Raw genomic sequence first — 16,164 nt, forward strand, 5'->3', positions numbered from 1 at the left:
CCAGACTCCACCCACACAAAAGCAAATGCCATTTCTCCCTGTCGGGTCCCTCCACTGACTCCAGGTGTAGAAGAGGGAGGTCCAAAGACATTGCCTACCCCAGATGGAGGGTGACCAGTCCCCAGAAGGTCCTGCTGACAGCTATCCCTTTTCTTTACTCCAACGGGCCAGGCTCTGCTGCAAAACTGGTCTGCTACTTCACCAACTGGGCCCAGTACAGACAGGGGGAGGCTCGCTTCCTGCCCAAGGACGTGGACCCCAGCCTTTGCACCCACCTCATCTATGCCTTCGCTGGCATGACCAACCACCAGCTAAGCACCATTGAGTGGAATGACGAGACTCTCTACCAGGAGTTCAATGGCCTGAAGAAGATGTGAGCCAAAGCAGAGGAGCAGGGTGGGTGGGATGTGGTGGGGTGACAGATAACCTCCTCCCAGAGCCAGACACCTCTCCAGCACTAAGGTCCTGCCACAGACCCACTGTGTGGCTTTGGGCAAGTTGTATCACCTTTCTGGGCTCTCCTGTGCTTAATGAAAGAGGTAGGGTTTGCTTAGGGGATCCCAAAGGTCCCTTCCAGTTTAGGTCTAAGTGTGATCAGGATTGTGAGACTCTTTCTGTCTCCCATGAAGCCCCTTCCTCATTATGAAATTGATCCACCCTTCAGCTCCAGTGTTCTGGGCACCTTCACAAAGCCTCTTGAGAATCTGCCCCAATCCTTGCTTCCTGAGCCCACACAGTTAGACAGGTGGTTCTGTGAGTCAGGAACGTGACTTCCCTTTTCCAATCTACAGCTGTCCCCAGAATGCTTAATACAGTCTCTGCACATAGGCACTTTCACACGTCCCCACCCCTGTTGTTCCTCCCCACTGTAACATCCCTGCCAGGGTGCCCTGGGAGCTGGCAGAGTAAATCCTGCTATGTCTCCTGTCTTTCCCAGGAATCCCAAGCTGAAGACCCTGTTAGCCATCGGAGGCTGGAATTTCGGCACTCAGAAGTTAGTTGACTGTGGTCACCTGTGTGGTAAAGCTCCTGGATGGGAACCTGGTGCACTGGCCAGAGGGAGCCCTGGTCAGGGAATCAGGCCAGGCTGAGGTGTGGTCAGGGGAAAGGGGAGGGGAGCTGAACTCTGAGGGCTGAATTTCCTTCTGGGTTCTTGGCACCCCAGCTGGAGGGCAGCACAGTGAGCTTCGCTCCAGGCTGTTTCAGATCCAGTCTTGCCAGAAGCATAGGTCTAAACACAGCAGAGGGCTCAGACCTCTCCAAGCCTCAGTCTCGTCTTCCATGAAATGAGAAGAGGGAGGGTCCCAACTAATCCTGACAACATGCAGTGTCTATGTTTTCTGAGCTCAGAAATGGGGTACCTTGTCCCAGAAAGAGTGTTTATTCCACTTCTGAGTACAAAAGGTAATCTGTGAGATTGAGCCTGGATGCCAAAGTATTGGCATTTGGGGGACATTTTTTTAATGATTTATGGAGAAAATGGAATGGAGTATTTGAAGCTTGGTGTTTTCTAGGAAATCCAGAATATAGGGCTCCCAAAGCTCTAAACAGTCTTTCTAAAACTTTTTTGGATCATGAACCCTTTTGGGAATCTGATGAAAGTGATTACTCATCTTCCAAAATAATGCTTATATACAGACTGTTTATTGAAATGCAGGAGTTTTTAGCCTGGTGTCCTCGGACTAAATTAATAAAAATAAAATAGGATCAATCTGTAAAGAACTTGACACCCCCCAAGAAGTTCAGGGACTTCCCACTAAGGAAGGAAGATGTGGAGAGGTGGTTCTTGGGGCAGCTTGGGGATTTTGATGAACTCTGGACTAGTAATAGCAATAAAAACACAAAGCACTCTACGGGTGTGAGTTAGAAGAAAGATGACCAGGTTAACCTGCCAGGAAACTAAAACAGTGGGCTCCCCAGGTCTTTACTAACCTTAGTAAAGGAATTAGAGAAATTCTAATTAGAGAAAAATCCTACTTAAAGAAAAACCTTACAAGAGGAATTAGAGAAACTAATTCCTTTTCTTTTTAAACCTCCATTCTGAGGGTGTCAACTGTTCTGGTTTGGGGTGGGACAATTCAGGGGCTTGGAGGAAGCCTCTGGAGGGAATTTTGGGAAAGGCTCCTAGGGTGTCCATGTGCCCCTGGTGATGTCGATGTTTGGGGGTAGAAAGTGCTCTGGATGGTCCCCTTTCCTCAACCCGGACCATAACTCACCAGCAAATATCCCTGCAGCTTCTGAAGCAGCCCTCCCAGTGCCCCTCCCAGCCCAGACACAGAGACGCACTGTCCTGAGTGATTTCTTGCCTGCTTCTGAGTAAGAGTGGCCTCCTGTCTGGTCCAAGGCCGGCCCTTACTCCCCTTCGTCACCTCACAGGTTCACAGATATGGTAGCCACGGCCAACAACCGTCAGACCTTTGTCAACTCGGCCATCAGGTTTCTGCGCAAATACAGCTTTGACGGCCTTGACCTTGACTGGGAGTACCCAGGAAGCCGGGGGAGCCCTGCCGTAGACAAGGAGCGCTTCACAGCCCTGGTACAGGTATGGCTGGGCGGGGCGGGGATCACCAGTCTGTGCAGGGACCCAGAGCTGGAGCCCCCACAGCACATGTGGGGGCTGCTCTGCCCCCAGAGCCAGCTGCTTCACATATCTGCGTGGCACAGATCAGCCCTGTGGCCAGCTCTCAGACTTCTACAAGTGAACATCTACCTGGGGCTCACAGGGGCTGCCTGCCTGGTGCGCGCCCCTGTGTTGACTCTGAGCTCCACTCCCACAGGACTTGGCCAATGCCTTCCAGCAGGAAGCCCAGACCTCAGGGAAGGAACGCCTTCTTCTGAGTGCAGCGGTTCCAGCTGGGCAGACCTATGTGGATGCTGGATACGAGGTGGACAAAATCGCCCAGTGAGTCTCAGGCAGATGGCTTGGAGCTGTGCTCTCTGAGGGAAGAGAGGCCAAGGGCAGACTGAGCTTTCCCATGGGTAGAGCAGGTGTTCATCTACAAGGCATTTGGAAAGTCCCATCCTTACACCAGAACAAAAGCAGAAAATTCCCTGCTTTTGTACTCAGGGTAAAACTAAGACACATCCAGAAAGGCTTTGCTCAGTGTCCACTGCTGCCCTGTTCCGGATCCTTCATTTTGGATCTCTGTCCTCTTCCTTGGGAACTCATTCTTAAGGTGAAAATGCCTCTGAGTGGGTAGTGAAGCCATTGTCTTCAAGAAAATGGGTTTTCTGGATCCTTGCTCCTCAAAGTACAGCATGTGGACTTGCAGCCCTCATTAAAACCAGGTGCTCATTAGAATTATGGACTCTCAGGCCCCACCCCAGGCCTTCTGAAGAACCTTCATTTTAGTGAGATTCCCAGGTGATCTGTGTGCACACTGAAGTGGGAGAAACCCTGAGCTAGAGTTCCCTCCAGAATAGCAATGTAGCAGGAGTTTTCTTGAGTGGAATAGGGAGGGCCTGGGGGTGCTGAGGGGACAGTGGGGTGAGGGTGACAATTTTGAATGAGAATGAGAATGGCCTTCATAAGGGGGCTGGCTGGGACTGCTGTCTGGGTCACCTTCTGCAGAGCCAGGTGAGCCTGCCACCTTTGCCTCTGACCCCAGTGGTTCCTCCCTAGGCCATGCACTGAGGGGGTAGGAGTGAGAAAGAAGGGCTACCCCCACCCCCAATCCCTTGTTTCTCACCTCCTCTTCCATGCCTCCTGCAGGAACCTGGATTTTGTCAACCTTATGGCCTACGACTTCCATGGCTCTTGGGAGAAGGTCACGGGACATAACAGCCCCCTCTACAAGAGGCAAGAGGAGAGTGGTGCAGCAGCCAGCCTCAACGTGGTACGTGTGGCAGGAGGGCTGAGGCAGGACTCCCCTGTCCAGCAGGCCCTGTTTGGTGGCTTCTTTTGAGCCCCGAGGCCCTCATGGGAAAAAATACACAGGGCACTGAGAAACAAGAAGCTTTTTTGTTTCTTTGCTTGCTTGTTTTGTTCTATTTTCCTGGTCCATGCCCCTGCTGAGGGGAAACCTCACTTCTGTGGAGCATCTTGGCTGATGGTAGATGCAGCAAATCAGTTTGATGACAAACAAGTGACCAATGGGGAAGCCCACTTTGAGCTTGAGTCTCCAGCCAGCAAGCCTGCTGCTTCCCTCACACACCCCCACCCCATTTCCTTCAAGACAGTGGGCAGACTTGTGCTCCATGGTCTCACTGGTTGACCTTCTGGAAGGTGCTTTCAGGGACAGGAGCTTTCCCAAGTTGATAACATCTCTGCAGATGTCACTCAGGGTGGAAGTACTCCCAGCACCTGCAAAGGGCAGGCTTGGTTTTTAGACTAGGGTAGGTTGGGGTTTCCTAACTTTTCCTCATTGGGCAATCAAGACACTTTAAATTTTTTTAAATTTTATATATTTATTCTTAAGAGACAGAATCTTGTTCTGTCACCAAGGAGGGTATGCAGTGGCATGATCATAGCTCACTGCAGCTTCATCCTCCCAGGCTTAAGCGATCCTCCTGCCCCAGCCTCCTGAGTAACTGGGATCACTATGACCAGCTAATTTTTTTTAAGTTTGTAGAGATGGAGTCTTGCTATATTGCCCAGGATGGTCTCAAACTCCTGCCCTCAATCAATCCTCCTGGCTCAGCCTCCCAAAGTGTTGGAATTATAGGCACAAGCCAACATGCCCAGCCTAGATCCTTTTTATAAGCCCTCTGTATATCTTAAAATATAGAGAGGGTTTATAAAACCCTGCAGAGAGGGCTTATAATAACTACATTATTTTTCTTTCTTAAAACAAGCAAAACCAAACAACAAAGAAAAAACCCTAAATTAAAATGCTTTTTACTTTTGGAGAGCCCACATCTCTGTATGTCAGCTGGAGTGGGACATCTTTGATTTTCTGGCTCTTTCATGAATAAAGAGCACCTCTTTGAGCCAGTGAGCCAGGCACCCACATTTCACACTGAGTCTGGCCTCTCCCTCCCTGTCTGGAAGACTGTGTGAGTTTTGGAGGAAGCTGTATCCCTGCGCTGGTGGGGAGACACCGAAAGAAATTTAGCTGAGAGGTGAGTGGGGTTGAAGTCCCTCCAGCACCCTGCTTTCCACATTGTGTACCTTGAATCCACCGAGGAATGGAGGCCATCTTATTCCTACAAAGAGGCCTTCTACTCACCACACAGTGTGCCCGGGGACAAGTTCTAACCAGATGGGTGACTTTTCCCAACTTGCACAAAAGTGCTATAACAGATCAGGAGAAGCCCCGACTTCTGCCTTCAGAAAGCACCCATCTGATCAAAGATAAGTTGTATAGATGGACAAAAAGAAATATATTTAAATAAATGTAGTGAAAGCTGTTCTTTATCTAAGTGCTAAGTGGGCTCAGAGTAACTAGACCTGACAAAACTAGGGCAGCTTCTGGGGGAAAGTGAACCATACTCTTGGCTTAAGGAATGAGGCTTCATTATTCATTAATTTATCATACTTGTACCGGGTACCTTCTCCCGTCACAGGCCTGGGGGTGTTACACCAAGTAATACATAATCAGGGGAAGGCCTTATTCAAAGGTGAGTAAGGAAGCCTTTGTTCTATCTGAGCATCAGGTGTCATTCTAGACACTGGGGATACAGAGATGAATAAAGCAGACCCAATTCCCTGCTTTTGTACTCAGGGTAAAACTAAGACGACAATCATGATAACGATGATGACCACAGCGACCCTTTATTGCGTTGTGCTGACCTTTTACATGCTTTATAACCTTTAATTCTCACAATGCCCTAAGAGATGGATATTTTCCTTATTTCCATGTTACAGACAGAACACCAAGGTTCAGTGAGGTTAAATAAGCTGCTGGGTAAGGCAGGGATCTGTGTCTGCCTTGTTCACTGATGTGTCTGAAGCACCATGGACAGCGCCTGGCACACAGTGGGCCATCAGTACACATTTGTTCAGTGAATGGTTGTCTGCGTCCGAAGCCCACGCTCTCTGGTTATCATGCCATGCAGCTTCTTCACTGGGGTCATGGGTCTAAGGCAGGCTCTAAAGAAGATGGGGTAGGGCTGGAATCCTAACAAAGGCCCGTAGAGCTCCAGCTGAGGAGCCCCTGCCCTCCTAGCTCTGCCTCTGGATCCCCCAGACTTAGATAATCAGAACCAGGCTGAGGGCTGAGAAAATTAACTCTGCCCTCTTCCACCAGGATGCTGCTGTGCAACAGTGGCTGCAGAAGGGGACCCCGGCCAGCAAGCTGATCCTTGGCATGCCTACCTACGGACGCTCCTTCACACTGGCCTCCTCATCAGACACCAGAGTGGGGGCCCCAGCCACAGGGTCTGGCACTCCCGGCCCCTTCACCAAGGAAGGAGGGATGCTGGCCTACTATGAGGTAGGAAAACCCATAACCACCCTGGGTATTGTGAGGGTCAGGGGGTGCCTGAGAGAACAGAGGTTTCCTTCTCCCACCATTTCTGAGTAAGGATGCCAGGTGCAGAGAATTCTGGCCACGTAAATTCCATCTCATCCATGCCATCTTGAATTTATCCTTAAGCCCAGGTGCCTCAAGCTGAGTCCAGCATTCTAGGTCACTGCAAAGAACCTCCTGATTCTCCAGGCTTCCTCAGACAGGAATTTTCCAATCTCTAGTCTCCTCCTGGTGAGGAAGGGAAGGTGCCTGCAAGAGCCTCCCTCCTCCTCCCCAGTGCTGCCTTCTGCTCCCACAGGTCTGCTCCTGGAAGGGGGCCACCAAACAGAGAATCCAGGATCAGAAGGTGCCCTACATCTTCCGGGACAACCAGTGGGTGGGCTTTGATGATGTGGAGAGCTTCAAAACCAAGGTGAGGCCCAGCTCTGCTGGCAGAGGGGTGGTCCTAGTGAACAAGTCCTGTCAATGACATGGAATGAGGACAGTTCAGGACCTCAAGGGTGAGTCTCCTTTAAATGTCCCAACATTTCATAAATCTCCACGTGATAATATTTTGTACCTTTACTACCTATTGACTCAGAAAAGACAAAATGACAAAAAATTGCTCTACATTTAGTAGCACTCTGGAAAGTATTTCTATTTTATTAAATACCATACAAATTCTACAGACATATGAAGAGGAGAAATACACATGGTGAGACATATAGCTTTCTTCAGCCCATTGGCAATACCTGGTGCATGTCCAAATTACAGACCTTTTGCTTTACTTATAGGACCCCCTTCTCCTGCCCAATATTGGTGCATTTACCTGGTTTCATGCCATTTTCCCCTGTGAAACTGTTAGCTCCTGAAGACGGATGCTTCACTAGTTTATCTGTACATCCCACATCAACTATCATGTGTGGCTGACAGCGGCAGCTTCTAGAGGTGGACAATTGCAGGGGGGCACGATCCTGGCTGGGGAGATGGGAGAAGGGGTCACGGTGGAAGGGTATTTCAGATAAGTCCTAAAGCATAGAAGGTGGCCATTCTTAGGGGTGAGGGAGCGGGCAACTGCACAAGCAAAGACACGGGTGCGGAGAAAGTAAAGGCTGGACTCTGAAAACAAAGTGTAGGCCCACATGGCTGGACCCCCAAGCAGGGCAGGTAGAGGAAGGGAGCTAGATGAAAGGGAGGCTGGGGCCAGCAAGGGATCAAGCACCATGGCCCCCTGGCAGGGTTAGAGGACAGAGAATCCCACTCTGAGGGAACACACAGTCACACCCTCAGGAAGCCTCAGGAATCTGGTGGAGGGAAGATGGCTCTCAGGGAAGACAAAGACATGAAGACAGAGAAGCAAGCCTTGATTGAGATCTTTTGGAAATCTGAGTTGTTCCCTATGGTAACTGGACTTACCTTGACCTTGACCTTGACCAGCATACAATACCCTTAAATAAAGCAGCTCAGCCCACACATGACCAAGCTGTGAAGGGTTCCCACTTAGGGAGGTGCACACAACTGACACTATTCCTCCCGACTGCACCCACTCCACCCCAGGTCATGCTTACGTTAAGACAAGGAGACTGCAAAATGACTGATGTCCAAGCAGCATGAGGACTCAGCATCCAGGCTCCCAGCCCAAGGCTGTCTCCAGAATCTACAGCCACTCACAGGCCTGAGGCTGCTGGAGAAAAAAGGGCCCTGTCCAGATGAGGTAGCCAGGCTCTGGGGTGGCCGGGTCAGGCTTCCCCGGGCTCCTCCACTGCATGCCCTCCCTGCACAGGTCAGCTATCTGAAGCAGAAGGGACTGGGCGGGGCCATGGTCTGGGCACTGGACTTAGATGACTTTGCCGGCTTCTCCTGCAACCAGGGCCGATACCCCCTCATCCAGACGCTGCGGCAGGAACTGAGTAAGTAAGGGGCCCAGGGCCAGTGGTGGAATTTGGAGGTGGGGTACAAACACAGCTCCATGCATCCAATGAACAGTAGGTCCCGGGTCCTTCTGAGGAAATGACTTTGCCCCAATACTGTAATTTCCCAAGCTTCATGTACCCGCAGGAGCTAAGGAAACTGTCAAAACAATTTTCCTTTTTGCGGTCTTTCTCTTCCTGGTTGTAGCAATGCCTGCCCAGGGTTGTTGTAACCGTGGCTTCCCTCCAGAGGGCCCCCAGACTGGGAGCAGCACCTTGTTCCTCTCTTACCTGGGAGAAAGCCTCCCCTTAGGCTGCAGCGTGGCACCCCCACCTGCCCTCAGCAGTATATGGTTGTGCTTGCAGATGGGTAAAGCCTTAACTGCCTGTCACATGTGAGGCCAGGTGTTGCCTGTGGCACTGTGCTTCAGCTGTAGGTATGGCTGTTGTCTGGCTGTTCTCTGCCTGGGGTATCTGGCTGTACTCAGCCTGTAGGGCATGTGGTGCTGGGCTGCTGCCAGCCAATGGTTGCTGCCTGTGTGCTCTGCCTGTGGGTTTGGGATCTCTTCAGGGGAGCCTTGGTTGAATCTTCACTGTCTTCCCAGGTCTTCCATACTTGCCTTCAGGCACCCCAGAGCTTGAAGTTCCAAAACCAGGTCAGCCCTCTGAACCTGAGCATGGCCCCAGCCCTGGACAAGACACGTTCTGCCAGGGCAAAGCTGATGGGCTCTATCCCAATCCTCGGGAACGGTCCAGCTTCTACAGCTGTGCAGGGGGGCGGCTGTTCCAGCAAAGCTGCCCGACAGGCCTGGTGTTCAGCAGCTCCTGCAAATGCTGCACCTGGAATTGAGTCGCTAAAGCCCCTCCAGTCCCAGCTTTGAGGCTGGGCCCAGGATCACTCTACAGCCTGCCTCCTGGGTTTTCCCTGGGGGCTGCAATCTGGCTCCTGCAGGCCTTTCTGTGGTCTTCCTTTATCCAGGCTTTCTGCTCTCAGCCTTGCCTTCCTTTTTTCTGGGTCTCCTGGGCTGCCCCTTTCACTTGCAAAATAAATCTTTGGTTTGTGCCCCTCTTCCCAAAGATGTGGTGACTTAAGAGGCTCTCTAAGCACACTGTTGACTCCAAAACATCCGCAGGTCAGAGCCAGGTGGGAAGGTGGTCCGTGCAGGATGTGCCAGGCCCTGTGGCAGGTCTTGCCTCATGAGTCCATATGCCAGTGGGCAGTTTCCAGTACACAGGTGATGGCAGCCAGAGCGCGGCCCCAAGTGCAACAGGTTCTTTGGTTATTGGCTCAGAAGCCTGGAAACAGGAGCTTCTGCGGACCTTCACGCACGTGTTATTCCCAAAATGCCACTAGATGGCAGCAGAGAAGAACCTTTCCCTGATTTAAGCGCTCTGCGAGCAGCCACTCAGCATTACACTAAGAATTCAGACCCCTGGTACTCAGGGGTCTTCGAGATAAATCCTGTTTGGGCCCTTTGCAGGCCCTATCTCACCTACTGCCCCCGTTCACCAGATGAAGAAGGAACAATGATTATTCTCACTTTATAGGCATTTAAACTGAAGACTGATTCTAACCAATTCTGAGTCCAGAACCAAGGCCTGAAATAGGCCAGAGAGCATGCACACGGTGTCCTGGTTAAATAAAGTCATCCCAACATTCCTGGCTGCTTTGGGCTGCACCTTGGTCATTCTTTTTGAAGAAAATCTGCACAAAGCCTAATGGTCCAGCCTGTTATTCACTCCAAGCTGGTTTCTGGTTGGGACTTGGGAAGGCAGCTGGGGACTGGGACAGGTGAGATGAGGGGGAGGCAGCTTGGCCCCCCATGTGAGTAAACCCAGCACCAGAGTGCAGGAACAGTGTCCCCGTCACTCCGGCAGCCTGCCTGTCCATGGGCATTTTGAAACCTGCTCTCCTCAGTCCAGAGCACAAGCTGCTTGAGCACGTGCTCCGCCCCCTGAGGTCTCAATTGAGGGATACACCAACCACATCCCAACGAGCTGTTAGGAGTGGAGTCCAGGTACAGGGGTGACTTCTGGCATGCTGCACTCCAGCTGTGTGACTTCAGGCAAAGAAGCAGAGCCTCAGTCCTCTGCTGTAGGATGGAAGAAATGTGAGGAGTCAGTGAAGTCGTGCACGCCTGCCCTATGATCAGTGCTCATTCCCTCCCTCCCTCTTCCCTTCTCAGCCCTTTCTTCAACTTCTGTGAGCTGGGTATGTCAAGGATTTAGCAAAAACTGTAGTCTCCTTTTAGCAGAATGTGCCCTCCTACAAGCATCCAAATAACCAAAGTCCTCCCTGAGTACGCAGTCTTACACCTGCACTACTGTTACCCTCAGGAAAGCATTAGCCACAGCCTCTCTCTGGTCTTCACATCCACCCTGCTCCTCTACAAACTCATGGCCACTCCCTCAGCTAGAACCAGCATCATCTCATACCTGGACCCACCTTCTATCTGGCCTCCCTGCTTCCTGCCCACCCCCTCTTCCAGTCAGCCACCACATCGCAACCAGTTTAATCTTTCTAAAATAGAGATCTAAGCCTGTCACTTCCCTTGCTTAGTTTTTAAGCAGGGGAACTGACAGGCTTCCCCTGCCCAAAGGAGAAAGTCCCCACCCATCAGCACAGGGTTGAGACACTTTATCAGGCCCTCATATCTTCTCCGGTCACTTCTCCTGCCGTCCCCACCCCAGTTCAGTTGCTGGGTACCCCTGATATCACCATTAACCTCAACCATCATGCCAGCTCCTCATGTGGGACTCCCACAGCCCTCTGTCACCCGGCTAGCTCAGGCCCACGCCATTTTCTGAATGAATCCCGTCTAGGACAGAAACAATGAGAATTCTCTAAAAGCCATTTGTGTTCAGATTGTCTCTTTTTGTTTGTTTTTGTTTTGTTTTGTTTTGTTTTGTTTTTTGTTTGTTTTGTTTTTGTTTTTTGGGTTTTGGTTTTTTTCTTTTTTTTTGAGACAGAGTCTTGCTCTGTTGCCCAGGTTAGAGTGCAGTGGCGTGATCTCGGCTTACTACAACCTCCACCTCCTGGGCTCAAGCGATTCTCCCGCTTCAGCCTCCCGAGGAGCTGGGACTACAGGCACCTGCCACCACACCAGGCTAATTTTTGTATTTTTAGTAGAGACGGGGTTGCTGTTGTTTGCTTGAGACAAGGTCTCTCTCTGTCACCCAGGCTGGAGTGCAGAGGCACGATCACAGCTCACTGCAGCCTTGACCTCCTGGGCTCAGGTGATCCTCCCACCTCAGCCTCCCAGGTAGCTGGGACTACAGGTACACACCACCGTGCCCTGCTAAATTTTGTATTTTATGTAGAGACAGCGTTTTGTCATGTTACGCAAGCTGGTCTCCAACTCCTGGGCTCAAGTGATCCTCCTGCCTTGGCCTCCCAAAGTGTTGGGATTACAGGTGTAAGCCATTGTTCCCAGCCAGATTGTCTCTTTTGACTCCACCTTGGCTTTGAAGCCCCATGTGGCTGGAGTCTTCCTGCTGCTGCTGAGTTTCTCAGCACACACCAAGTGTCCATGCAGGCCTGGTGTCCAGCTGGACACAGCAGGGACAAGAGCCGGGGCTTTACTTTCCTGATGCTAACATTCTGTTGGGGGAGGCAGACAGTGAACAAACGTGCACATAAGACCTTTCCAGGCAATAATGAGTGCTGAAAGGAAACAAGATATGGCTAGAGAGTGAAGGATGGGGGTGAGGGGACTGCTGGGCACAGTGTGGTCACAGAAGGCTCAGTAGAGGCCACATTTGAGATGAGATCCCAAGTCTAAGGAAGATTTGCCCATGCACTTTTGAGATCCACAGTCCTCAGGGGTAAATCTGGGTGCAATTCTTCCTTGGCTGCCTTTGTTAACCCAGCTTATAGGACAGGGTCCTGCCTTGGTCCCCTCTTCTAAATGTCCCCAAGAGGCCCTGCCTTGGCCCCATTTCTCCCCTGGCACAGGTGCCTCGTGTAGGCCCTTAGTCTGATGGCGGTGATCATGGCCCCATGGACAAGTCCTCCAGAGCAATGACTGCTCCCCTATCCTTTATGTCAACTGTCACCTCAATCCCCACTTGCCTCGTGGCCTTTTAGTTAACACCGACTGAGGTTAGGGCTCCCGGCCACTGCCCCAACCTGTGGACTGTACCTTCAGAGTCAACCTTTGGTGATGCCCCAGCCTCTGTCATGCCCTTATGCCCAGTGCATGGTCCACGTGCATGGTCCAGTACAACACCCTCCCTCTCCTCTGCCCCAGGTTGCTGCCAGGAAAGCACCCTTGGTGTCCCATATCCAGTGTGGTGACCTGTATCCCAGGGGACCATCGGGAGTCTCCAAACAAGCCATGCTTCCTCCAGCGCATCTCCACCTGTGCTTCACTTCTGCCTGTGCCATCCCTCCTTTCCCCACCGGGCCACTGCCAGTCACCCTGAGACAGTCAGCTCCTGGGTTACTCCTGCAGGAAACATCCTCGGGTGCCCTGGACATCAGTGACTGCCTCCCTGCCACCCTAGACCACTGGGCCACCACACTGACATATGCTGCCACCGTGATCTGTGTGGATGTTAGACTCCTCCCCTAGGTTCCGAGCTCCTAAGGTCAAGCACAATGTCTTAAGTGGTCCTCTCCAACCATGACACATGTTTGAGGCTCAGTAAATATTGAACCATATAATTTCTGACTTTTTTTCTTCTTTTACCCTCAGGTGCAGAAATCACTTAGAGGATTTCCAGACTGAAGTGCTATTTCATGACAAGAGCACTACTCTCCCAAGCCCTTCTATTGAATACCACTGAGTCTTTTAATATTAGTGTCCAGCCATTAGTCCTGTCCTTCAAAGGGACAGGGGAATTAACATTCGTTGAATGACCAGAGACCATACTAAGCATGTATTAGACATCCAATAAATAGTTACTGAATGAATAGTAAGTGAATTAACCTGTGTCGTTTAATCCTCATGGTACCCCTGCAAAAGACGTGTCATTTTCTGTTTCCCTTGGGTTACACAAGCAGTATGTGGCAAAGCTGCAATTAATTAGCTGATTAATTAATTATTGAGACAGAGTCACTCTGTCACCCAGGCTGGAGTGCAGTGGTGCAATCTTGGCTCACTGCGGCCTCCGTCTCCTGGGTTCAAGTGATTCTCGTCCCTCAGCCTCCCAAGTAGCTGGGATTAAAGGCGCATGTCACCACACCCAGCTACATTTTTTGGTATTTTTAGTAGAGATGGGGTTTCACTATGTTGGCCAGGCTGGTCTCGAACTCCTGACCTCAAGTGATCTGCCCACCTTAGCTTCCCAAAGTGCTGGGATTACAGGCGTGAGCCACCACGCCTGGCCTAAAACTGCAATTTAGATGCCAGTCTAGATGAGACCCAGAGCCCAAGTTTGCTTTCTAGAACACTGCTGTCTTTTCCTCCCCCAAGTTAAAATCATATGCATTTCTCTTATCTCCTTACCCTGCTATTTGGTGTCTAGACCTCAGAGGTTATGAGTATTGGGCACTTCTTCTGTGTCCAGCCATACACTAATGTTCAGGTCCATTTATCTCTGCTGTCAATCCCGTGGGATCACAGGTGCAGAAACCAAGGTGTCCAAGTCAAGCCAGCAGTGGAGTCAGGGCCTGACCCAGGCCAACCCATGTCTTTGGTTGCTCTCCCCAGTGCACCCTCCTTCATGCCTCAGCTCTTGTCCTCTACAATATCTGATTTTATGGTTTACCTAAGTATGAAATCTTAATGATGCTTAAAACAATAAGCATTGCCTGAGCACTTGCCATGTGGCAGGAGCTGTGCTAGGGCCTAAGGGAAATGCAGAAATGAACCCTGCCCTCATGGTGTTTCCAGTTGGTGGGACTGTTGGTGGGGGGTCTCCAGGATCAGCTTAGCACCAAGTGTCAAAAGATCAACCCAGCTGGTGCAGTGGCTCACGCCTGTAATCCCAGCACTTTGGGAGGCTGAGGCGGGCAGATCACGAGGTCAGGAGTTCAAGATCAGCCTTACTAACATGGTGAAACCTTGTCTCTACTAAAAATACAAAAATTAGCTGGGCATGGTGGCAGGCACCTGTAATCCCAGCTACTCAGGAAGCTGAAGCAGGAGAATCGCTTGAAACCGGGAGGCGGAGGTTGCAGTGAGCCGAGACTGCACTACTGCACACTTCAGCCTGGGTGATAGAGTGAGACTCCATCTCAAAAACAAAACAAAACATAACAAAACAAAACAAAATCAACCCAGAGAGAAGGTACAGGTACTTCATGACTGATGCTGTTTGGAGCTGCAGGCTCATGGGGATAATAAAAAGCAGGCCAAGCCTGGCTTTATTCTTGTTTTTTAAAAATTCTCTGCATACAAGCCATTCTTATTGCCTCCACCTAGGGTGAACTTCTTGCTCTCATTGCCCAAGACAATCTGACATATGAAGTTTGAGCATCTACTGCAAAGCAAATACCACTTTTTATAACAAGAATTTCTCTCTGTTCCCACCAGACAGCCCTGTCAGCCCCACACACCTTAATTATAAACTAGGTCATGTAAGCTTGCATGGCCTTTGAAGACAGGCACAAATGCTGCTTGAACTGTTACAGTGTGTTTGACATTGAGCAATACAGTTTGAAAGGAATTTGGGGCTATTTACTTTTTGGTGGCTTAACCCACTAATGTCTGGCCACCTTCCTTAACAGTGATGACCACTCTTCACCCATAAAGAAGAGGCCCCTGTATTCTTCTCTCTCATAGCATTCATTGTTACATCTGACACACCTGCTGGAACCCCAGGCAAATTTGACTCCCCCCTTGGCTGGTCAGATCGGGGACCAAACTGTCCATCACACCTTACCTGGAGCAGTGAGAGCTGAAACTCTTTATCATTTTAATTTTGTCTCCATTGTAAAATATATCACATTATACCAAATAGTGTTCAAAACATATATGTTCAGGAACTCTTATGAATCCCTCACCCAGGTAAGGAAACAACATTAGCAGCCTCTGATGAACAGTGACTGATGTGCCCCTCCCTAATCCCATAGCCCTCTAACTAGATTTTGGTTATTCCTTTTCTTGTTTTTCTTGTAGTTTTACCAGCTAGGTGTGCATTTTTAAATAAAATTGTTTAGTTTGCACTGGTTTTGAAACTTACATAAATGGAATCACACTGTATGGTATCTTCTGTGGCCCAATGCTCCACATGACTGTAACTCATTTTCACTACTGTATAGTATTCCATCATAAGAGTATGCCATGACTTACATATTTCACTGTCAACAGGCATTTGGGTTGTTTCTAGATTGTGGCCAATGTGGACAATATTGCTATAAACACTCTTGAGCATGTCTCCTAGTGCATATGTGTAGAATATGCCTAGGAGTAGAATTAATGGGATGTGAATTATGTGCTCGTTCAATTTTACCAGGTGCAGGCAACATGTTTTCCCAAAGCGGTTGTGTAACTTTTCCCTCCCGTCAGCAGAATTCTCTTGTATCCCATCCTCACCATTACCATATCATACTTTATACCAGTTTGAGAGATGTAAAATGGTATCCCGTTAGAGTTTCAACTTGCATTGTCCTAATTACTCATTAGTTTCAGCATCTTTTCCTATACCTATAAGCAATATGTGTTTGTCTTTTGTGAATAGTCCAATGTGTCTCTTGTCATTTTTCTATTGGGTTGTTTATATCTTTCTTACTGAAATGTAGGCGTTCTTTCCGTGCTCCGAACACAAATCCACTCATGACTGCAGGTTTGGCTAAATCTTCTGGGTTGAGGCTTGGCTTTTCATTCTCCTTAGGTGCCTTTAATGTAGTCAGATTTACCAATCTTATTCTTTATGGTTTTTACTTTCTGTATCTTGAGAAATTTTTCTCTAGTCTGAAG

The 16,164-nt window shown here is 49.8% G+C and overlaps 1 protein-coding gene across 5 annotated transcripts in view; it reads left to right on the forward strand.

The window, feature by feature from the left end:
- Positions 1–13,225, forward strand: part of CHIT1 (chitinase 1) — a 61,786-nt gene extending 48,561 nt beyond the window's left edge. For 2 of the 5 annotated variants that reach the window (XM_016936239.3, XM_001155147.4), the window contains 9 exons: positions 172–373; positions 938–994; positions 2,377–2,542; positions 2,778–2,902; positions 3,713–3,836; positions 6,189–6,374; positions 6,709–6,822; positions 8,173–8,299; positions 8,905–9,376. In XM_016936239.3, the coding sequence (XP_016791728.1) occupies positions 172–373; positions 938–994; positions 2,377–2,542; positions 2,778–2,902; positions 3,713–3,836; positions 6,189–6,374; positions 6,709–6,822; positions 8,173–8,299; positions 8,905–9,149 (1,346 nt within the window). In that variant the 3' untranslated portion in view covers positions 9,150–9,376. Of the gene's footprint in view, positions 1–171; positions 374–937; positions 995–2,376; positions 2,543–2,777; positions 2,903–3,712; positions 3,837–6,188; positions 6,375–6,708; positions 6,823–8,172; positions 8,300–8,904; positions 9,377–12,549; positions 12,714–12,996 lie in introns of those variants that run through there. The other 3 variants (XM_063793548.1, XM_016936250.4, XM_063793533.1) reach the window with 2 other exon arrangements.
- Positions 13,226–16,164: the final 2,939 nt, after the last annotated feature.

Source organism: Pan troglodytes, chromosome 1, assembly GCF_028858775.2.
Source record: "Pan troglodytes isolate AG18354 chromosome 1, NHGRI_mPanTro3-v2.0_pri, whole genome shotgun sequence".
In the NCBI taxonomy this organism is placed as follows: domain Eukaryota; kingdom Metazoa; phylum Chordata; class Mammalia; order Primates; family Hominidae; genus Pan; species Pan troglodytes.